At 39.2% G+C, this 24,817-nt stretch overlaps 1 protein-coding gene across 1 annotated transcript in view; it reads left to right on the top strand.

The window, feature by feature from the left end:
• SEL1L2 (SEL1L2 ERAD E3 ligase adaptor subunit) overlaps nt 1–24,817 on the top strand; it is a 100,009-nt gene that overhangs the window by 24,810 nt on the left and 50,382 nt on the right. The window contains exons 4-5 of the mRNA XM_021078250.1: nt 19,245–19,347; nt 21,796–21,958. Coding sequence (XP_020933909.1) covers nt 19,245–19,347; nt 21,796–21,958 — 266 coding nt within the window. The remainder of the gene's footprint in view (nt 1–19,244; nt 19,348–21,795; nt 21,959–24,817) is intronic.

The raw sequence follows: 24,817 nt of genomic DNA, 5'->3' as shown, positions 1-24,817 counted from the left end.
TGATAATTGATAGATGATTATTTATTTCCATTTTAAACCTCATTTTCCAGTTGATTCTATGATTCTCCATTCTTCCTGTCTTTTTTTGGTTGTGTGGTCTCCATTTATTTTATGCTTGAGTATTTTTTTGTGAATGTAATGTTTGGTTTTGACTTGTGGTTGCCCTGTTTTTTAAGTGTGTTAACTCTTTCCTATAATTGTGTGTTTTAGCCTGATAGTCCTATAGGTTCAAACACTTCATTACCATACTAAAACTTTAAAAAAAGGGAATTTAAAAAAATATATTTATTTCCTTACTTCCCTTGCCCACATTTTATGATTTTGATGTCTCTTTTTTCCTTTTTAATTTCATTTTGTTTTAATCATGTTCATGATTAGATCTGTATGCTGGCTTATTTGAGTGACTGCTCTCTGATTGTTATTTCCTCCACCCTAGTTCTTCCTCTCTCTCTCTCTCTCTCTCTCTTTTGATTTAGAGAAGCCCTTTCAATATTTCTTTTAGAATGGGTTTTGTATTGCTGTATTCTTTTAGCTTTTGTTTGTTTGAAAAAATGTTTATTTCCCTTTCTGTTTTAAATGATATTCTTGCTGGATAGAGTATTCTAGGTTGTGTATTTTTTCCTCTCAGTGCTTTAAATATCTCTTGCCATTCCCTCCTGGCCTGTAGAGTTTCTGTAGAGAAATCAGCTGATAGCCTTATGGGGGTTCACTTATAATAAATGCTTCGCTTTTCTCTTGCTGCCTTTAGAATCCTCTCTTTATCTTTAACTTTTGCCATTTTTATTATAATGTGTCTTGGTGTAGGTCTATTTAGGTTCAACTTGTTTGGGGCTCTCTATGCTTCATGTATCTTGAACTCAGTATCCTTTAGATTTGGGAAGTTCCCAGAGATAATTTCTTCAAATATATTTTCCATGCCCTTTTCTTTTTCTACTCCTTCTGGAATTCCTATTATGTGTAGATTGGCCCACTTTACATTATCCCATAGGTCTCTTATATTGCTTTCATGTTTTTTCATTTGGTTTTCTGTCTGCTGTCGTATTTGGGTGACTTCCATTATTCTATCTTCCACATCACTAATTCGTTTTTCTGCATTATTCATTCTGGTTTTTACTGCCCTTAGCTCAGTTTGTATCTCTGAAAATGAATTTTCTAGTTTTTCTTGGCTCCTCCTTATATTTTCTAGTTCCTTTCTGAGGGAGTCTGCATTACTGTTTATATCTTTTCCTTCAGTATTTTCACTCTCTCCCTTTTGAACTCCACATCTGTCAGACTGCAGAGTTCTGTTTCATTGTTGACTGCTTTAGGTGAGTTCTCCTGTTGGTTTAACTGGGAATGGTTTCTGAACTTCTTCATCTTGCTTGTTATTTTCTTTTTCTTGGTGGAGGTGTACTCCCCGTGGCCAGGCAGGGTTTCCCCTGGTACTGCTGGGGAGTGTTTCCCGAGGGCTGGTGGTGTCGGCCAGTCTTCTTTGAGGCAGCAGGGCATTTCCTGAGGGTGGGCAGGGCTAGCAGGGTCATTCTGAAGCAATGGAGGACTTCCTGAGAGCAGGCGGAACTGGCAGGTCCACATCACAATGGAGGCAGACTTCCCGTGGCCAGACAGAGCTTGCTCTGGTGTTTTTGGGCTGTGGAGCTCTTCCAGGGGGGCAGGCAGTTCTGGGCAGCTGCTCTGTGGGAGTGCAGCACCTCCCAAGGGCGGGAGCAAATAGCTGGGCTGATAGGAGACAAAGGAGCACTTCCCCAGGGCAGCTGAAACTGGCAGGACTGCCCCACGATGTAGGTAGATCTCCTGTGGCCAGGCAGAGCTTGCTCTGGCGTTTTTGGGCTGCAAAGCTCTTCTAGGGGGCTGGCGGTGCTGGGGCACTGCTCCATAGGAATGTAGCTCCTCCAGAGGGCAGGCAGGCCAGGGCAAGGAAAGTCCCTGAGGTGGTCGGCTTCCTGAGAGTGGTGAGGCTAGCCCTCTAGAATGGCAGATGGCCTCAGGGCAGGGGCATGCAGGGTAAGGGAAGGGGGATGCACTGGGTAGCACTGTTCTCTGCTAGCTGGCAGGCAAACGCACTCACTGGGGCTCAAGGAGTATTCTATGGCAGCCCGCCCCTTCTCCTCTCCCCTCCCCAACACTGGCACCTTGTCCCTCCTGTGGGTCCAGCTCTTCTCCCAGGTTCCCTCTGTTGTTGCTTTCTTTTTTTTTTTTTTCTTTTTGTTTTTTATTTTTCAATGAATTTATCACATCTGTGGTGGTGTAATGATCTTCACAATCCAATTTCACAGGATTTCCATCCCACAACCCAAGCACATCCCCCCACCCCCAAACTGTCTCCTCTGGAGACCAAAAGTTTTTCAATGTTGTGGTTTTCCACCCCCAGACCTTAGCTATTGCTCCCTCCACCTGTGACGCACTGCCTCCTAATCCCTCAGGCTGTCTCCACACCACCAACCTGACCATCTGCTTCCTAGTCCCCCAGCTGTCTCCACACTGCCAACCCCAGCCCACTCCCAGGACTAACCTCCAGAGCAGTGGTCTCAGTGCCCAGACCCCACCCAAGCGTCTCAGTTTTTGGTGACTGTGCCAGTAGTTCAGATGATCTGTTTGGCTCTCACCCTGCTTTTCAGATCTCAGACCTACTGCTGCGCTTTTTTCGGTATCTGGAGATCCCTCCAACTCAGTTGATCTTTCTGTCAATTAGGTGACTTTCCAGGGTGTGGGTTCCCTTTCTTCTTCACAGTTCCCTTTCGGGGGCGCCTGTCTGGTCCCAGTTCCCTTTCTCTCACTCTCCTCTTTTCTCTTGTTTTACCCAGTTATGTCACGAGATTCTTGCCATTATTGAAAGTTTAAGTTCTTCTGCCAACATTTAGTTGCTGTTCTGTGTGAGTCGTTTAACATGTAGATGTGTTTTGTTGTTATTGTTGTTGTTTGTGGGAGAGGGCAAGCGTGTCCCCCTACTCTTCCACCGTTTTGCCTTCCTCCTCAGTTTATTTTTTATTGTTATTTCCCCCAACACTTTTTTTTCCCCACTGTACAGCATGGGAACCCAGTTACACATACATGTATACATAAATTTTTTCTCGCATTGTTAAGTATCTAGACATAGTTCTCAGTGCTACACAGCAGGGTCTCATTGTTAATCCATTCCAAAAGCAGTAGTTTTCATCATTAACCCCAAGATCCCAATCCCTCCTACTCCTTCATACTGATTGAAGTAAGTCATAAAGAGAAAGACAAATACCATATGATATCACTCATATCTGGTATGTAATATACAGCACAAATGAACCTTTCTCTCTCTCTCCATTTTTTTTTTTTTTTTGGCCACACCTGTGGCATATGGAAGTTCCCAGGCCAGAGATTAAACCCATGCCACTTCAGGGACCCAAGTCACTGCAGTGACAGTGCCAGATCCTTAACCCACTGTGCCACAAGAGAACTCCTATACATATCCTAAAGTGATTTTAAATCTCAATCTTATATACTGAAACATATATTTGACCATTTTTGACATAGAAACATGACCCCCCATTTTATTTAGCATTTATATTTATTTAGCTTTTATTTAGGTTGGCATTTCTACTTTAAACCACACTTAAACCATATAATCTATGATTTCCTGTCTCAGGTTTTTAATCAAACAAAGAATTAAAAACATTTATGGAATAACCGTGGACAAAACCCTTCCAGATATTTGCAGACTGTTCCCCCAGTCATTTATAAACGCTTTTATCTACAATTAAATTTGATAACTTTTAGTGGCTCTTCTTTACCACATTTTTTCATAATATTTCAATTTCTTTACATAGAAACCCATTTTATTTTTGCATTATCTTAATCAGTTTACATATTGTTTAAATTTTGTAAAGATAATAACTCTATAGTTGATACAAGTAGCATCCTGATCTTTGGTAAGTATGCAAAGGGTGGGAACAGAAGTACACACCTGTACTGAAGAGAATCCTACTAGCCACAAGCATTCATGCTGTGAAGATTAGTCAGTAAATTGGATAAAAGACATGAAAATTCACCCCATGGATTAGTTTAGTGAATAAGGTAGGTAGAATTTGTTTAAGAGACATCTGCTGTTTAAAAGAGTAACTAATGTCACTCTTCAAATGAGATCCCATCTCCCTATGGTTATATTATGTCTAATAATAATAAATAATAAGCTAGCTCTAATTGAGCATCTACCACATTGTTTTAATATTCACTCAATTTAAAAATGGATTCTATCATTTCTACTTTATAAGATGTGAAACTTGGAGCACAGAGAAATAAAAGTAATTTGCTTAGTATCATAAAACATATTTAGTAGGGAAACTAGGATATAAACTTAGATAGTATGGTGCCAAAGTCTTCTAGCTCTTTAGCCACTATATCATATACACTTCACAAAGGTAAACTGACAGTATCAAGAAATTTTAATCCCATGCTTCTCAAAATGATTTTGAGCAAATACTGAACTAAATTGTAAAGATGCTCAATTTCCTGAGCACCAAATTTACTTGAAAGTTTTAAGGGAAATAAATAATGGCAAAAAAAATTGAAAATATTTTTATTTTAGAAATAACAGTATAATGCATACAATTAATTTCAAAATTCACATTTTGAATTATCAAACCTAAGACTTTGAAGAAATGTCTTCCTGTCCTCCACATCTCTAGGGAGTGAACATGCATTCATCACTGTCTATCTAAATTTTTCATAGACACTTAAGTAGCCTTGTCTTATAGTAGTCATAACATCAATTTATCAAGATTTACAAAGTTAGAAAATATTTCCTTATGACAGAAGCAAATATATAAGAGTGGTCACTACTAATAAGAGCAATATTTAGAAATGTAGAACCAAGGGGTTCCAGAGGAGGGAGAGATTAGTTTTGGAGTAGCAGGACGCTTGGTCTCTACTTGATCTTTATGAGTCTTGCCTCAACAAGGATTTTTAAATTTTTTAATCTTAATATCTTAAGAATTTTTTCCCCACATTTACTCCAAGACACTGGTTCACTGCTCATTTGAAGAGTTGGTTCTAGATAAGTCCTAAAAATGTAGACATGTGTGTTGCCTAAAGTATCAGGTAGGGTTTTGACAGGAAACAACACATGTAAATTGAGTTACATGAGCAAAGTTTAATCAAGGGCCTTTTTCTAAACCTGCAAACAAGATGTCAAGAAACCACAAGGTACTCCCCAGGATAATCACAGCAGTGGCATTACCATCCCTAGGTCTGCAGGTCTCAGGGCAGTAGTAGCTACGGGGATGCTGAGAAAGAAAGCAAGAGGTATGTGGAGAGGGCTGTCTGGAAGAATTATGACCTTAGGTCAAGGTCCAAAGCCAGCCTGCAGCAACCCAGACTTGGGGAGCCAGGGAATAAATACTTCACTCTCTTCCTACCCTTCACTCTTCCAGCTGGAGCCTCTCAGCCAAACCTAAGCAGAAGCTAGAGGGCAAGGGAGTTCATTGAGGAAGCCCACATGGGCATAGGGCAGAATGGAGTGGATCTAGAGAGGAAATCAGGGAACACCAACATACCCCGAATTTTTCAGGTAAGGGAAATTAAATGGCATGAACTAAAAGGATGAGGACTTTCGAGGCATGCAATAGAACCACACTTATTAAAAGTAAAATTACAGAATCTTAGAATTAAATTTTAGGGGTCACCTCATCTAGTATCTTTCATCAGATATTCCTGGCAGAGGATACCTGCTCCTACTTAAAGACCTGTGACTAAGCTCACATTTTTATACAGGGCAGCCTGTGACATTATTTAATACGTCTCTTTCTTATAAAGTTTCCAACTGACATTAAACCAAAATCACTTCCTCTTGGTGATCTTAGACAGCTGGAGCTAGACAAAACAATTCTGCCATGGATATGGACCCTGAAGTGAAGCAGTTGTTCTGCCTCCCTGAGCATTTCAGCTCATGGATTGTTTCTAAGATCCTGTGATGTTGTTTCTGGCACCCACTCACAGTAATGATGCACAACAAACATAGAACTGATTGAAACCATTTCTCACCTGAAAATACTAAGCCAGGGTTCAACCAGAAACAAAGAACCATTAGGAGATACGTATTAAAGTATTTGAAGTACAGCTTACGTGATTATGGGAGCTGGCAGGGTGAGTCCAGAACCCACAAGGTAGTTTGTCAAAAAGGGAAAACTGGAACTCTCAAGCAGAAGCTGAAGCAGCTGTTGACAGTTGGAATATTTTTCTTCTTCAGGGAAATCTCATTTCCATTCTTAAGACCTTTCAACTGTTTTTTTTTTTAATTTATTTTATTTATTTTTTATAATGATCATAACATTCCCAATTTCACAGGATTTCCATCCCACAACCCAAGCACATCCCCCCACCCCCCCAAACTGTCTCCTCCGGAGACCATAAATTTTTCAATGTCTGTGAGTCAGCATCTGTTCTGCAAAGAAATTCAGTCTGTCCTTTTTGCAGATCCACATGTCAGTGAAAGCATTTGATGTTGGTGTCTCATTGTATGGCTGACTTCACTTAGCATTATAATTTCTAGGTCCATCCATGTTGCTAAAAATGCTGGTATTTCATTCATTTTAATGGGTGAGTAATATTCCATTGTGTAGATGTACCACCTCTTCTGGATCCACCCCTCTGTCAATGGACATTTAGGTTGTTTCCATGTCTTGGCTATTGTAAATAGTGCTGCAATGAACATTGGAGTACATGTGTCTTTGCGAGTCATGGTTTTCTCTGGAGAGATGCCCAGGAGTGGGATTGCTAGATCAAATGGTAGTTCTATGTTTAGTTTTCTGAGGCATCTCCATACTGTTTTCCACAGTGGTTGCACCAATTTACAATCCCACCAGCGGTGTACTAGGGTTCCTTTTTCTCCACACCCTCTCCAGCACTTATTGTTTGTAGGCTTTTTGATGATGATGGCCATTCTGGCTGGTGTAAGGCCTCAGAGTGGTTTTAATTTGCATTTCTCTCATAATGAGTGATGTTGAACATCTTTTCATGTGTCTTTTGGCCATCTGTTTGTCGTCTTTGGAGAACTGTCTGTTTAGATCTTCTGCCCATTTTTGGATGGGGTTGTTTGTTTTTTTAGTATGGAGCTACAGAAGGTGTTTATAAATTTTGGAGATGAATCCCTTGTCAGTTGATTCATCTGCAAATATCTTCTCCCCTTCTGTGGGTTGTCTTTTCGTTTTGTTTAGGGCTTCCTTTGCTGTGCAGAAACTTTGAAGTTTGATTAGGTCTCATTTGTGTATTTTTGTTTTTATTGTCAATACTCTAAGAGGTGGATCTGAGAGATGTTGCTGTTGTTTATGTCAGAGAGTGTTTGGCCTATGTTTTCCTCTAAGAGTTTTATAGTGTCTGGTCTTAGATCTAGGTCTTTAATCCATTTTGAGTTGATTTTTGTGTGTGATGTTAGGGAGGGTTCTAGTTTCCTTCTTTTCCATGTGGCTGTCCGGTTCTCCCAGCACCACGTATTGAACAAGCTGTCCTTTCTCCATTGTATATTCTTGCCTCCTTTGTCATAGACGAGTTGGCTGTAGGTGCGTGGGTTTAATTCTGGGCTTTCCATCCTGTTCCACTGATCTATGTTTCTGTCTTTGTGCCCGTACCATATGGTTTTGATGATTGTTGCTTTGTAGTATAGTCTGAGGTCCGGGAGCCTGATTCCTCCAGCTCCATGTTTCTTTTTCAGGATGTCTTTGACTATTCTGTGTCTTTGTGCTTCCAAACAAACTTTGAAATATTTTGTTTGAGTTGTGTGAAAAATGTCCTTGGTAATTTGATAGGGATTACATTGAATCTGTAGATTGCCTTAGGTAGTATAGTCATTTTGATAATATTAACTCTTCTAATCCATGAGCATGGTATATCTTTCCATCTATTTGTGTCATCTTTGATTTCTTTTATCAGTGTCTTATGGAATTAGGACAACCCAGTTCATCTAGGATAATCTGCCTTCCTTAAAGTTGCCTGCTAAATACCCTCACAGCAACACCTAGATTAGTGTTGGATTTAATAGCTGGGGACTGTAGCCTAGCCATGTGGACACATGAAATTGACCATCTCAGCCAGAAATCTCCTAATCTTAATGTGTTCATCTAAATTTTTTAATCTAACTGAAGGATTTTACATTTATGTCTAATAGTTTCATTGTGTTCATTTTGGACTCTTTCAACCTATTGATTATACCAATCAAACTCTCTTAGTTTTCTGTCATTCAAATTTTTGACAAGCATGCTTTCCAATCTTTTATCCAAATTCTTATTACAGAAGTTAACAAGACAGCGTCAAGTCTTCCACAGTAATCCATCGTAAGTCTCTAATATTATATTTACCCACTGATAGCAGGTAAAAAATCTACATATGATGAGGTTGAAAAAATAAATTTTTATTTACCAGAATGTCTTATACAGAGTGCACCACCCTAGTTTAGAAAGATGCCTTAATCAGCATTGGTAGATAGAAGGCAGGCAAATACCCCTTCCTTATTCTTTACCTCAAACTCCACACAGAAGCCTGTGTCTGGAAGAGTACTTATGGAATCAGGAGTTAAGAAAGTAGAATAAGCTGTGGAGAAGTAACCTTTCTTAGAAGGAAGGTTTACAAGCTATGAAATGAACCAGGAATATGGATTATTCAAGGTTATAGAGCTGGCTAAAAACTTCTTAAATTCTATTGTCATTCAGTTCCCATTTCAACATTTTGTGCACAGGATATTGTAAAAGATGGGATACAGGTGTTTTATATAAGTACTACTCCCCAGGTTTGTCATTCACAAAAGAAAAATGTGATTTATCCTAACATTCTCAGCATTCTCTTGTGGTACAACAGGTTAAGGATCTGGCATTGTCACTGAAGGCACCACAGGTTCCATCCTGGCCCTGGGAACATCCATATAACATGCGCGTGGCCAAAAGGAAAAAACAAACAAAAAACCCTAACATTCTCAAAAAAGTTTCCTAAATCTTAGTGATCATGTCTCTTAACTCAAGGCTCAAAACTGTGTTTAATAATCTGTTCAAAAAAATAATGAGACATTAAGGTGATTGACATCAAGCTGGTCAAGAAGATGAATATATTTTTCTACACCTTAAAAATAGGGGAACTGTTTACCAATTTTCACCCATCTACCACTTTTTCCTTTACTTGGAGTTTGTCACATATAGTAAATAGCATTTGTATTTCCTTTACTTCAAAGGCCAGATCTGTACCTGGCATTGTATCTATCACATATTTAATATGAATAAATATTTGATGAATTAAATGGAATTCTTTATATAGAGATCTAGGATGTAAATTCAGATATTCTAACTCCAAATTCAGCATTCTCTAAAATGTACTGCAATATAGGTATATGGGTACTACATGAAAATTAAAAAACCTTACATTCTTAGACTACATTTGAATAGTCTTTCACAGCTGAACACAATGCTTTCACATCTCATTACAGTTTTTTTAGTGATAAGCTCATTTTCTCTCAGGGTATCTTATCACTATAACTTCAACAACTAATTCTTTTTTCTGAGTCAGAACTGAGGCTAATAGAGTAATTATCTTTATTAAATTGTTAGCGAGGCAAATCAATAATTAACCATGCAGTGGGAACCCTGGCACTTATTCCTGCAGGCAGTTGGAACACTAGTTTCTTTGTCCTTCTTGGCATTTCTTGAAATTAATATCATTAATTTTGGTAATCAGACCACATCACTCTTGTATTCTTGGTTGAAGGGAGGTATCTTGGAGTTTTGCTTTAAGCCAGTCTTGGCATTCTTTTTTCTTACTTCTGGGGTCTGTGACCAGCTAGGCTAAGTTTATCATTTGTATTATACTTTATTGACTTTGGAATAGAGGTGAAAGACACTGGGAAGTGCCATTCAGATATCCCCTTCAATAAGGGACTTGTTGCCCAATTGCTGGAAGTGCAATTCACAGAAGCCTTCAGCAGTCAGTCCCTTTAGGTACTGAGTGCAGACAGCTGCACAGCCCAAGGTTATGCCTCCTCACTGGGACAGCCCACTTACCATGATAATTCAGCAGCATTGCCTGACCATCAAAACCTAACTTGGAATGAGTTAGAAGAGCCATGTTAGTTCTAGAGCACCCTGTGTGGTCAGGAAAGGATTTCACTGGGATCGTTACCAAGTCCAGTCTTACATTGCTCACCACATGATAGACTAGTAAATCGAGAGATGAGTTGTTTTGGCAAAGAATCGTTACTTTACTTGGAAAGACAGCAGACTGAAAAGATGGTGGACTAGTGGCCCAAAGAACCATCTTACCTATGTTAGAATTCAGGCTTGTTTTATACTAAAAGGGGAGGTTGTTGCAAACTTCCTGATGGAAGAATCCTTTGCCTGGGTAGGTCTATTCACAATGTTCCTATAAACCTCCAATAAGACAAATGTTCTTTTCTGTTCTGCCACTTTTTATCTCTATATGAATGGAAAGTGTTGTATCTTTAAAGGTCAGAGCCTTAAGGATGGGCTATTGTGTGTATTTCAGGCTATAGACAACATTCTTTTACAAAAGCTGCAGAGCCAGCATGACTAAACACAGGCAACAGAACATAAGGGTTAGAGCTAAAGGAATAAATCCAATATTCAGTCAAGTTTGTTCTCTGTTACAGGCTTTCATCACAACTTCTTTCTCTGCCCAGTCAATCTGACTTCTTCCCCAGGTGTGGTTCCCAAAGGCACTTATTAATAAACACCCCCAAACTCTTAAAGTCTGCTTATCAGGGAACCCAATCTATGTACCATTTAATGCTGTTCTTATTACTTACTAAAGAGTTTTTCTTTAAATCAACACAAGTTTCTTTTTAAATAAATGAATTGATTTTAAAAGAAAATCACTAAAGATCTGACAAAATGTTGGTTTCATTCAATTTGAAGATCCTCTTGCTATAAATACTTAAAAATTATGCTTACCGTATGCCAAAACACATTTTAAAAAATTGCAGAGCTGGGCTCATAGAAAAATGAAATACCCAGGTACTAGAAATGATTAAAAAATAAGCATGTGAGTTGTTGTTTTGGCAAGCTGTGATCAGAGCTGGTGATGGATGAGCCTTGGGTTTTAAATCCCAGGCCGGGACAATCAAAAAGACATAAGGATTTTTGACAGAAACTGAAATGAAAAGCTATTAATAAAACTGAGTTTCATAGAGCTGTGCATGTGGTAAAAGGGGAGGTTAGGAAAAACAAGCCACCTACCCACCAATATAGACAAATATCAAGGAAGTTTTTTCTCTATTTAGGCTCTCGCAGGAAAAACCATCTCCCTGGAAAAACCTATATCATGTCCTTGCACCTTGTATAGATTTGAATATGAATTCATACCAACTGATTTTTTTTTTTGATGAACACTTTCAAGCCAAATGTTCACATGTACAAAGTTCCTTCCAGCAATAAGATGATAAATCTGGAAACCTGACAGAAGCAACACAAAACCACCAAAATCCACTCAGAAAGAATCAGTTTGCACATACACACATCCACCAACATACAAACACATATACAATGTAACGAAGGCATGGCATCCCCAGATCTTTTTTTTTTTTTTTTTTTTTTTTTTTGTCTTTTTGCTATTTCTTTGGGCCGCACCCGCGGCATATGGAGGTTCCCAGGCTAGGGGTCGAATTGGAGCTGTAGCTACTGGCCTACGCCAGAGCCACAGCAACGTGGGATCCGAGTCACGTCTGCAACCTACACCACAGCTCACGGCAACGCCGGATCGTTAACCCACTGAGCAAAGCCAGGGCTCAAACCCGCAACCTCATGGTTCCTAGTTGGATTCGTTAACCACTGCACCACGACGGGAACTCCCCCAGATCTTAAAATAGTAGAACCATGTGAAAATAAATCTATGAAATAAATATATGTTTAAATGGTTAAGAAACTACAAGAAAAAAAATTAGGTGTCATGTAAAAAGAGCTGGCATCTGTGCCAAAGAACCAATTAGAATTAAGAAAAAACAAAAGTATGTTCATTTGAATTAAGTAAGTGGGTAGGTAAACAGAAAATTAGACACTGTTGAAGAAATAATTAATGAATTAAAGACATAAAAGAAGAAATTGCCCTGAATGCAACTCAGAAAGAAAATCTGAAGTAGAGGACAGAGACTCTTAGATTAAAATAAAAATATCATGCTCAGGTATATACTGTTTTCAAAGGATATATTTGAAAGATAACACAAAAAGACTTAAAAAAACAGAAATGTTATCCCAAATAATACTAAGCAAAGGAAGCTAATATTAATTTTATTTATTTATTTATTTTTGTCTTTTTGCCATTTCTTGGGCCGCTCCTGTGGCATATGGAGGTTCCCAGGCTAGGGGTCTAATCGGAGCTGTAGCTGCTGGCCTGCACCAGAGCCACAGCAATGCAGGATCCGAGCCGCGTCTATGACCTACACCACAGCTCACGGCAACGCCGGATCCAGCATTAACGTGAGCTGTGTTGTAGGTCACAGACACAGCTTGGATCTGGCGTTGCTGTGGCTGTGATGTAGGCTGGCAGCTGTAGCTCCACTTAGACCCCTGGCCTGGGAATCTCCAAATGCCACGGGTGCAGCACTGAAAAGCAAAAAAAAAAAAAAAAAAAAAAAAAAAAAAAAAAAAATGGAAATTAGCATCACTTGCCACAAATAGAATCGGCAGATGAATATATGTTAAATATATTAACTATCAAAGTTTTAAGGTTTGTGTGTGTGCCATTTATAATTATCCCATGTACCCTTTGGGAAACTGTGACCTAAGATACTACAAATTAGCAAGTGCAGCTAAGTGTTAACCCAGCCACTTCCATCAGGCACTCTTGCCTCCCCAGAGGGCCATGAGTACAGCATGTCATCATATTTCTCTTGCTCCTTCTGCTCCCACTCTTTGCTGAAGTTCTTCCCATTATCCAAGGCCTCCCACAAGCACTGTCTTCTTACATAGTCATGTCCAACCATCATTATTGTCAGGTGTGCATAATGATGCTCTGAATCATCAAGACCAGGTTAAATCAGGCTCATTATCTCCTACTGTGGAAGTTGGAGGAATATATTGTATCCTTTTTAGACTTATTTCCATCAGAAAACAGTCAAAATAAAAAGGATATGACGCATCAATGGGAAAAGTGATTTATACAAAACACATTTCTCAATATTGTGAGATAAATTAATTATTACTATAAATAGACAACTTTAAAATACTTATAACAAATTACAATAGATTTATTTATTTATTTTTGGCCACACTTGTGCTGCATGTAAGTTATCTTGCCAGGGATCAAACTCAAGCCATAGCAGTGACATAAGTCACTGCAGTGACAATACCACATCCTTAACCCACTGAGCCACCAGGGAACTCCCAAACTTATTTTTTAATGTATGTTGGACCTATTTTTCTAATGTTTCATCTTTTTTTTTTTTTTTTTGCTTTTTAGGGCCACATGGGTGGCATATGGAGGTTCTAAGGCTAGGGGTCCAATCAGAGCTACAGCTGCTGGCCTGCACCACAGCCACAGCAACACAGGATCCTTTACCCACTGAGCGAGGCCAGAGATTGAATTTGTAACCTCATGGTTCCTAGTCAGGTTCGTTTCCGCTGCACCAGAATGGAACTCCACAGTATTTCATCATTTGACAGTAACTTTGTGTTTAAGTCATGATTCTGCATATTGTGTAACTCTAAGAAGCAGTCTGAGCACAGAATCTGGAGTCAGACTGCCTGGATTTTAATTCTTGTCTACTGGGTACCAACTGTATGACCTAGGGTAGGTTCCTTAACCTCTCTGTGCCTACATTACCTCATCTGTAAAGGGGAATGATAATGGCTCCTTCCTTTTACAGTCAGTGAGAAAATTGCCTGGGACTTAAATACCTTATAAATACTAGTTCCTATTATAACAATATACATTGGCTTTGATTCTACTTATTTTATAACCCATATTTCTTTCTGATAAGTTAAAAAATTTAGATGTTATATCGTTCTAAATCAGAATCCCTGTTATTTCAGGTTTTGCTTAGTAGATATTTGAAGTGCAAAAAAAAATTTTTCTGCTACTGTCTACCATTTCCAAGAAATACCACTGGACATATTTATGTCTGACCACAATGATCTGAGGACATAATGAATAAATATAAGTAAATATCTGTGCTTTATTCAAGTGCATTTGAGTTGATCACCTCTTGATCTGACTGAACTCTTCGCTGAGTCATTCTTTCTTAGATGGAATGTTATTTTTAGAAATGGATCATTATTCTCTCTCCTTATCTGAGATTGTACCTTCCTGGCACACATTAAGGGCGAATGTGAAGAGCTCCTCTGATGCGTTATTCAGAAAATCAGAAACTGAAGTTGGTTTATATTAAATACAATTAAAATTAGGTGGATGCAATATCTGTGTGGGCAAGATTTTTTGCTGGGCAAAGATTTTCCCATTTTATCTCTTTGTATCATTTGAATGGTGAAAGCACCTGATTTTTAGTCAGAGTAAAAGACATTCATCTCCTTTAACTCTCAGTGGTAAGACTTTTAACTCCTGGTGATCCTTTATGTAGTTCACAGCAGAACTATAACTTGAGATTCAAAATAATAAATTTGTTATTCTTTTTCCTTTCATTTTTCTAGGCAATTTAGATAGTATTTATATTCTTAAATTTAATGCTTTGGATTTTCTGATGAAACATGTAAGAAAGTAAGGAAGACAGGATAGGGCAAGGGAAAGAACTGAGCAAAGACAGATTTTTCAGGAGAAGTTTAGGGCTTTGAAGAGTGAGTCGCACTGGAGGATTGCCCCATTCCCATAAGCCATGGGGGTGGTCTCTTGCACTCCCATATCAGTCAGCCAGTGGCTCTAGGCCACCAGCACCCTGAGGGGTTAAATACCTCTGTTGAAGACATTGCTTTACTTGCTAGAGCTCCTCGGTTCCAATCATCTTCATCTCTATTGCTTCCCGACATTTACCAGGCACATGAGCTATTTCACCAATGTAATTTCAACCTCCAAAACAGTTGTCAATAATCAGAGCCATCCTCCTGCCCCTTCTGTTCTCTTTCTCCTACCAACCTGGGCTTCACCTTCACAATGACCTCAGTTCCCTCCTCTTTCTCCTCCTCATCCCTCTGCCCACTCTCCTCAGTATGACTTCTGCAGCCAGCTTTGACTGCATGACCAACCCTGACACTCAAGCACTCATTCTTCATTTAAGACAGACTGGGACAGACACCATATGATATCACTTCTATGGAGTCTAAAATATGGCACAAATGATCTGTCAACAAAACAGAAAAGATCATTGACATGTAGGACAGACTCTTGTTTGCGTGGGGGGGGGAGTTGGATGGATTGGGAGTCTGGGGTTAGTAGATGAAAACTCTTGCATTTGGAGTAGACAGGCAGTGAGATCCTCCTGTATAGCACAGGGAAATATATACCTAATCATTTGTGATGGAACATGATGGAGGACAATGTGAGAAAAAGAATATATATACATGTATGACTGGGTCACTTTACTGTACTGCAGAAATTAACAGAACACTGTAAATCAACATAAAAATAAATAAATAAAAATAACTTCTAAAAAAAAAGACAGCCTGCACCCACCCCCATTCATTTGCATAGGCTATTTCCTCCAAATGCAATTCCAGTTTCATCTTCTTGGCCTGACAAATTCCTTTCAAGAAGTATCTAAAGTGCCATTTCATCTGTGAAAATTTCTTTTTTTTTAAGGTCTAATATTTATTTTTTAATTACTCAATGAATTTTATTACATTTATAGTTGTACAACAATCATCACAACCAAACTTTATAGCATTTCTTTATTTCACTAAGCCAGAGTTAAAGGGCCTGAAGTGGGCATTTGCTGTTTGTGAGCTTCCCATCACTATTTTACCTTTCTCACCATACCAGTTTCCTTTTGAGGAACTGGGTCTTCCCCAAAGAATACATTCATTTAACAATGTAATGAGAAGACTTGTCTTCCCTACCAGACTCATCAGATTCATCATGGAGTCTGGAACAGGGAAAGAAATATCCTAAAAGGATCAGATTCCAGTTCATTCCAGTAATAGCATCTGCCTCTGCTTGCAGAGATACTGTGATTCCTGACCAACCCCACTGATTCTGTGAGGGTTTAACAGCCTCCTAATAAGTTCCCTTTGCCTATGTCAATCAGACTTGTTTTCTCTTGCTTACAAAGAAGGCTCCTGTACTACCACAGTCCTTTCTTACATAGGGCCTACCACATGGCCTTGTAATTTTGGGTAAACATGTCTGTCTGGCCAGGCTGAGACAGTGTCTCAGTCATCTTTGCAAACACAGTATCTAGCATTGTGTCTAACTCATGCTAAGTGTTGAATTCATGCCAATTAAATGAAAAAGTAAATGTATGAATGACAGGGAACAAGTTGTCTCCTGCTCTCATACTTCCCATTAATATCTGAAACAAGCATGTGAGCCATTTTTGTTCTAAAGATTTACTTCTAGTCTTTCTGAACAAGAAAAATCTGCATGAATTAAAAAATAGACTTGCTTAGAGAAGTTTACAATTGAAATGTCACAGGAGAAGGCATAAATTTCCTTTTCTCCCATCAACTCACAGAGAGGTGATCTGGGTCCAGGGATTGCTGGACACATGGAAGGACAAATACCTACTATGCTGTACTTTGTGTACAATTATGAGAAAGTAGCCTTGTCAGAGATGGGCTACTTGGGCATCCAGCTGCCTGGGAAAGTCAGATGTCCAGCACCTGGGGACCTTGGGAGCTCATGGGAAATTTCAGTCCCTCTTTCTTTTAGAAGATAGTCACTGATCTGATCAGAACCTGAGTTTGGATGCCTTCCTTCTCACAGGGAGAAGGGGAAGCTTGTTTTCCATGTCAGCTGGAGTTGGCATCTGAATTAGTTTGCTAGAGCTGCCATAGCAAAATACCACAGGCAACAAAATACCACAGCAAAAAATAATTTTCTTACCGTTCTGGAGGCTGGAAGTCCATGATCAAGATGTTAGCAGGGTTGGTTTCATTCTAAAGCTTCTTTCCTTGGCTTATGAATGGTCACATTTTCACTGGGTCCTTATGTGGTCTTTTTTCTGAGCTTGCATGCTCCTGGTATTTCTTCTGCTTATAAGGATACTCATCGTATTGGCTTAGTACTCCACTCTAATGGCCTCATTTAACTTAATCATGTCTTTAAAGACCTTATCTCCAAATAAGATTACATTCTGGAGTACTAGGGGTTGGGATTTCAGCATATGAACTTGAGGGGAACATGATTCAGCCCATAACAGTACCCAAGTTAGATATGTAGTCATGATAATAAGACTGCAGAAGTAATATAATGTCAAGAACTCTCTACAAATGATATTTCTGACAAACAGTGAAATACAAATTCATTGACTTGGCCACTTTCCACACTTGCTGCTAACTTAAATACTTCCTTGGGAGCTCCCTGGTGGCTCAGCAGATTCAGGATCCAGTGTTGTCACTGATGTGGCTCAGGTTGCCCCATGGCAAGGATTTGATCCCTGGCCCCAGCACTTCTACATTCTGCAGGCACAGCCAAAGGCAAGCAAGCAAACAAGGGAACAAACAAAAACTCTACCACATCTACTTGCCTTTTCATTCCTGGTGCTCATGCCTACCACTTCTCAGCCAGCTTAGAGCTCCTATAAAGAAAAAAAAAAAGGCATCCACTAGTTGGTCATTCAGAGGATTCCAGAGTCATGAAGGTCCTTTACCTCAAGTTCAGAATGGTTTCCTCAAATCCTCAAATCATTTCCTGACTATACTTTCCCCGAGTCTGGAAATACGTCAACCATAGAAAGAAAGTATTGTCAAGATGACTGTCTGATAACTGAGCTCTTGTACAATAAAGAAAACATATATTTTAATATATTGGAAAGCAAAAAAAAAAAAGAATTACAAATAAATGTAAAAAAACATGCATAGAAATCTGTTAGTGGTAAATCATTTCTTGTATGTATATGCATTGCAGTCAACCTTTCAAAATTTATTCTCTCTCTTTGAAAGCATGTTAATAGGAGCAATTGCTATTCTAATCACAAATTAGTAGGTTTTTCCCATTATTTTTCCTCTTCGAGTATAGGTAACATACAACTCAAAGCAGAAATTAGATGCTAAACGTGTCCCGTATTACTAAATTGATTGGATAACTTGCAGCATTCAAAATAATTGTAAAGTGACTTTTAGGTTTAATTTTTTTTAATTTACAAAAGAAAGTGAACAACTCTGATAGCTTGTCAAGAAGAAGAAAAACAACCACTTTGAAAGTTTTTTGTGGTCTTATTAATAAGGCATCAAATCCCAAAATGCCTGTCCTTTAAAATAGCTTCAGGCATGGTTCACCTAATCAGAGGTTTCACTAACTGTCATAATGGGCCTCAAGAGACACTGTGATGTGATGGAAGGGTGTGTGTGTGTGTGTGTTGAGGTGAGGTGAGGGCTCTAAAGCAGACTCTCCTTCTAACCAGCTTTCCTCATCTATAAACTGGTGACATGTTTTAAAAACTGTTGTGTCATATAAATGTTTGAGAAATATTATTGTAGAGGGTAAAATTCTGTTTTCTTTATTTTCCTTAAATACGATAAAATTTACTCTGAGCCCCCATCCTACAAGGCAAGTTATACTTGATACTTTCTCTATGTGTCTTCCCCAAGGTTTTAGGTGTGTTCCGGCACACCTCCTCTAACCTCTTATTCCTGATGCTCATCTCCAGAAGTTCTCAGTCAGGCTAGAAAGGTCTTAGAAAGGTTCCAGGGAGGAAGTTAAAGCCTTGCGCAGAGCAAAATTTTCAGAGATCCTCTCCTCCAATCTTAGGTACTTGCTGGTCATCGTGGAAATGCCCATTTCTCATGAAATTTTATGGTTTGAACAAGGGATCTAAAGCTGAGAGCTTGGTGTGTGAAATACAGCCTGTAGGGTACACCAGGCAACCCTTTCCCTTGGAAGCCTTGCTTCCTGTCTTCTACTTGCAGGACGTTGCACCTCTTTCCCAGACTGGGAACATCTCTCTCCTTGCTATCATCAGAAACATCTCTCTATCTCCTCCAGCCTCCAAGACCCTTTTATAAAAAAGAGGAAGAGGGTACTTTTGTAGGGAGCTATTACCTTCTGACCAAAGGTGAGGTGATTTTGAAACGCAGGGTTTAAAAAATAAGGGTGGCAAAACCCAAGCTAATATGCCAGCATGTTTATTTTTAAAATATAAAACACAAAAATAATGTTATCTTTCCTTGTTTGTTTATATACAGTAAAAAATCAAGAAAGGAAAAATTTCACAGATGAAGGAGACCAGCTTTTTAAGAAGGGCGTCAAGATTCTCCAGCAGTCTAAAAGCCAAAAGCAAAAAGCAGAGTAAGTCTATCCAGCTAGTTAAGCCAAGTTACATTTCCAGCTTGAGGGGAAAAAAAGGACAATCCAAAATCTAGGAGCTGGTCCCTGAGATTTCAGACTATCTCTGCCTATAGCAGTTGAACCCCAAATAAAGAACCCACTGGGTGTGCCCCATCACGTCCAAGGAAATTCTTTTTTTTGCCTTTTAGGGCCACATCTGAGGCATATGGAAGTTGCCAGGCTAAGGGGTTGAATTGGAGCTGCAATTGCCAGCCTACACCATAGCCACAGCTTCTGAGCTGCATCTGCAACCTACACCACAGCTCTCAGCAATGATCCCTAACCCAGTAAGTGAGGCCAGTGATCCAACCCACATCCTCATGGATACTAGCTGGGTTTGTTTCTGCTAAGCCACACCAAGAAATCCCCAGGGAAATTCTATACTCAGCCTGATGGGGCAAAAGTACTCCTAGAAGGTTATTCTTAACTTTGATGGGTGCCTTCCTTTTTGTGTTAAAGGATGGGGGAAAAAACCCAGCCCTTCAGTGCAGGACCAGCCAGCAGTGCAGAAGCCTTCATGCCTACTTGCTGTCATTCAATCTGAGGTTATTCTTTCTCAGCCCATCCTATTCCAGTCCTTGCCCAAGAGTGCTAAGAGAGCAGCTCATTTTTGCAGCAGCCTAGGTACATAGGAGAGCATACATCTGAGTCTTCCGACCCTTCCAACCTAATAACAATGGAGAACTGAAACCAAATCTGTTCATAACAAGAGACCCCAAGAGTATATGGGCAAGATGGGTGAAACTCCTTTAGTTTTCAGGATGGTCTGCTCTCCACCTAAACCAATTACATCTAATATAGCCATCTCTAAAATACTGGTCCAGGAGAGAAAAATGAACACCCACAGACCAAAGAGGAATCTTTTCTCTCCCATTCATCCTCTATCCTATCCCCTCCCTATTTCAGCACTTCCCAGACAGGGTAGCATAAGTTAGAGGTGTTACTGGTCCTTTTGGCTCATTGACACCCACATCTTGGTCTAATTCATTCAGTCAGTCACTTCGTATGAAGGTGAGAGAAATTGTTGAATAAGTCAGTGCTGTTACAAGCACAGATGTGAAACAAGCATATATCAGGGAAACACAAACTTGTCTGAAGGAGTCAAGGAGCCTCTATGAATCCAGGGTTAACTGTCACTAAGAATTACTCTCCATCAGCAAAGGTTTGGAAATAAGCCGCTGCTCCACACCAAGTTTCTGCACTTAACCTCCTCCACCAACACCCATCTGATGAACTTTATTTTGGGGATTTCTCCCTGCTCCTAGTCTCTCTTTTGTTTTCCCTCTTGCGAATTGCAATCCAGATCTTAATCCAACTTAATTTACCAACATCTTTCTCCACTCCTGCATCCTGCTCTGGTATCCCATATACTACCTCTGAGTTTCCTGACAGAGAACCTAGGTATCCACCCCTCCCTCGGAATCAAAGACATCTAGAAATTCCCATTGCAGCTCAGCAGGTTAAGAACCTGGCCTAGTATCCATGAGGATGCGAGTTTGATCCCTGGCCCTGTTCAGTGGGTTGAGGATCTAGCATTGCCACAGGTTGCAGCATAGGTTACAGATGCAGCTTGGATCCTGTGTTGCTATGGCTGTGGTGTAGGCCAGCAGCTGCAGGTCTGATTTAACCCCCAGCCTGGGAACTTACGTATACCATAGGTATAGCCCTAAAAAAAAAAGAAAAGAAAAAAAAAAGACATCTAGAGGGACTGGTTTTACAAACTTTAGCTGCCCCTCTTGGAACAACCAACTGGATATACTGCTGGCCCCTGCAGCCCCTCAGGTTTCTTTGCCCTGGACCATTTTGGTGCCCTTCTAGTCCAGCAGGCTATGTGGTTGTAGCAGCAAGCCATGAGACAGAGCTCCCTGGAGTCTGTATCCTGGTGTAATGCCTTGCTCAGTGGGTTAAGGATCTGGTGTTGCCATGAGCTGTGGTGTAGGTCACAGACACAGCTTGGATCGCACGTTGCTATAGCTGTGGTGTAGGTCAGCAGCTGTAGCTCCGATTGGACCCCTAGCCTGGGAACCTCCATATGCTGTGGGTGCAGCCCTAAAAAGACAAAAGAGAAAGAGAAAGAAAGGAAGGAAGGAAGGAAGGAAGGAAGGAAAGAAAAAGAAAGAAAGAAAGAAAAAGAAAGAAAGAAAGAAAAAGAAAGAAAGAAAGAAAGAAAGAAAGAAAGAAAGAAAGAAAGAAAGAAAGAAAGAAAGAAAGAAAGAAAGAAAGAAAGAGTCTTAAACTGACCTAAAGCTGAAAAAAATCTACTGGTCTACAGAGGTAATGGTCTTTAGCTAAACTGTATTGTTAGCAGCAATGACAGCTAGGTCCTACTTGTTTAGAAGTACTGTGAAGGAGGGAGCAGAAATTTTCATTTCTGATAATAAAACTTCTAACTTCATATTCTTGAAACAGAGCCTACATACTCTTTGCCAAAGCAGCTGACATGGGAAACTTGAAAGCTATGGAGAAAATGGCTGATGCTTTGCTATTTGGAAATTTTGGCATGCAGAATATAACAGCAGCCATCCAATTATATGAGTCCTTGGCTAAAGAAGGATCATATAAAGCCCAAAACGTGAGTTTTGAAAGAAAATTAAACCTTAAGTAGCTACCTCCCTAAATAGCTAGAGACAAATAACATGTGAAAGGAGCTGAGCCTTCGCTGCTGCAGCAGAGGTCTAGCAGGATAGTTACTGTGATGCACTGAAGGTGACGTTCAGTCAGGTCAGGAACAAGGCAGGAGCCAGGGGCAAATTCTTCTAGCTCATGAGTGACTTTAAAGATTAGAAGAGAGCTGCTCTCTAATCCACCTTCCTATCATCCACGTCCATGTGCATGTTTTGAAATAATATGAGTTAAATTTTATATAGGGGGATTTCCCATCATTGCTCAGTGGTAAAGAACCTGACTAGTGTCCATGAGGACACAGGTTCAATCCCTGGCATCACTCAGTGGGTTAAGGATCCAGCATTGCCATGAGCTGTGGGTAGGTCAAAGACACACCTGGGATCTGGCTTGGCTGTGGCATAGGCCAGCAGCTGTAGCTCCAATTCAACCCCTAACCTGGAAACCTCCATATGCCATGGGTTCAGCCCTAAAAAGACAAAAAAATATGTATATAAAATATTTCACCTATGCAAAGAAATATGAAACTAAATCTATTACCTTAGGATGATATTTGCCTGGTCTTTACACTTCAAATATTTTATAAGCAAGCTATATATATGTAATATATATGCAGTAATTTCCTTTTCTATTTCAGTAGGTGCATTTCATTTTATTCCAAGAATAGCATAAGCATTTCATAGAAAATCTGGAAAACAGGAAAAAATTTTTAAAAATCCTTCATAAGCCAACCATACTGACTCAGCTCCTTTTAGGACTACTTTGTTTTTCTGCTTGACTTCTTCCTCTGTGCATCTCTCTTTTTACATCATGGTCATCACTGTGCAAGTGCATATATCATTTTGTTTCTCCTAATCTCACTAATGCTATAGCAAAAGTGTGTTTTCATGCAGCTGATATTTTAAATGAAAATATTTTTCTGATCGCAAAAGGAATTTATGCTGATTATAGTAAAAACCTGCAAATTCTGAAAGTGTGGTGAAAAAACTAAAAGTTGTCTAAAAGCTTCCTTCCCAGGGATCATTTTTTGTTTCCATCCAGTAAAGTATAAAAGCTAAGCTTTGGCATCACACAAATTTAAGTTTAAATCCACTCTACCACTTGCCTATTGGATGGCTACTTAACAGAATCCTTTCTCCTTCTTCTGCATGAGAATTTGGCTTTTGGTTCACTCTCTACTTCTATTTCCCTGGTAATGTGATAGGAGCGAAATGTTAGCTATGCTTTTAGATAGTATTGCTTATGATTGAAATGACCTCTTCTTGGTAAACTGCCTTTGGACTGAGAGAATCTGTCATGAACTCTAAATATCCGATGGTGGCAGCAATTCTTACAGGCACCCTGGACACTATGCCCGTGGAGTTTTTACATGTGAATGAGGCTTTCATATCACCACCCAGTGTGGATCCCATCTCCCTGACTCTGAGTCATTATGTGAGGGACCAAAGATTATGGCTGCCGGGGAACTCTGTGACCTTCTGCAGGACTCCCACAGACTGGAAGGCTTGATGCTAACAAACTGTGGTTCCTGTGCTACATCTACCTGAAAAACTGGTGGCAAGTGTAGCCTCTGGGAGCCTTATGAGTTGGTATCTTTCTTTTAAGCAGAAGTTAGACCTGAGGAACTCTAATAAGTGGGGCAACCTCTCTAATTTTCATCTGTAGAGTTAGGATAATGATTAAACACTGGATACTGTGTCTGCCTGGTTTGACACTGTGCCTGGGACAAAAAATATTAGTCGAATGCTAAGTTAATATTAGTTGAATATTAACTATTAAATTAACTATTAAATTGAATATTAACTATTAAATATTAGTTGAATGCTAAGTAAATTAAATGCAAAATAAATTAATAATGAATGAATGAATGAATGGAGTTGTGAGAATTAAAGTATGTGTGAAGGCACTTAATTCCATACTTGGAACTCTGTAATCATTCATTATAAAGAAAAGATATATATATTATTATTACTCTCACTAGTATTCTTCTATAACTTTTTCTATAATTATGTATAAACTTATTTTTACAAAACTGAGACATACTTTAATTGCTGTTTCCTAATCTGCTCTTTATTCACTAAATAATATATCATAGATATCTTTTCCTGTGAATATATCCTTTAATTGGCTAAAGAAAAATATAAAATTTCAAGACCAACCAAATGTTACCAACTTGTCTGCCACTAAAAATAATAGCACCTAATTCCTTTCCAAACTAGTGAAAATGTACTTTATTTTGCAGTGGGTATATTAATTAATTAAGTCAGCAACTGTTTCTTGGACACTTACTATGTGCCACACATGATCTTGTTGATAGGGAGAGAAAGATTAATAGTTCAAAGTCCTTATGGGTCAAGCAGAAATGTAAACAAATACTTGTAGTACAATTTAGGTGGACTGTAGTTAAAGCATGTATGAAGTGCTTTAGGCACAGAAAAAGGTCTGACTAGTTTTGTATGAGGCAAGTAGGAAGGCTTCAAGGAAGAAGCTACCTTTGTACCCAGTCTAGAAATATTGGATATAAGTAACATGAAGGATTTGTCTGTATTTGAATAACATATTTGATATGAGGTCAAAATACTACTCCCAGAAAAGAGATTCCAAATTAACATAATTGGTACATAAAACGTACGGATTTTAGAGCTGAAGTCAGAATTTCACTCCACGTACTCTAGTTAGTATGATTCTATTGAATGGCCACAGACCTCCTGTCTGTCTAGTATATTATGTTTTATCTCAGGAGGACAAGACAAAATGTGGATGAAGACAAACTTATCATCTAAAAGGCTGACATTGGCCTGATATGCAA

The sequence above is a fragment of the Sus scrofa genome, chromosome 17 (genome assembly GCF_000003025.6).
Source record: "Sus scrofa isolate TJ Tabasco breed Duroc chromosome 17, Sscrofa11.1, whole genome shotgun sequence".
NCBI classification, from domain to species: domain Eukaryota; kingdom Metazoa; phylum Chordata; class Mammalia; order Artiodactyla; family Suidae; genus Sus; species Sus scrofa.
Note: the sequence above shows the minus strand (reverse complement) of the source record. Positions and strands in the feature narration are given on the sequence as shown.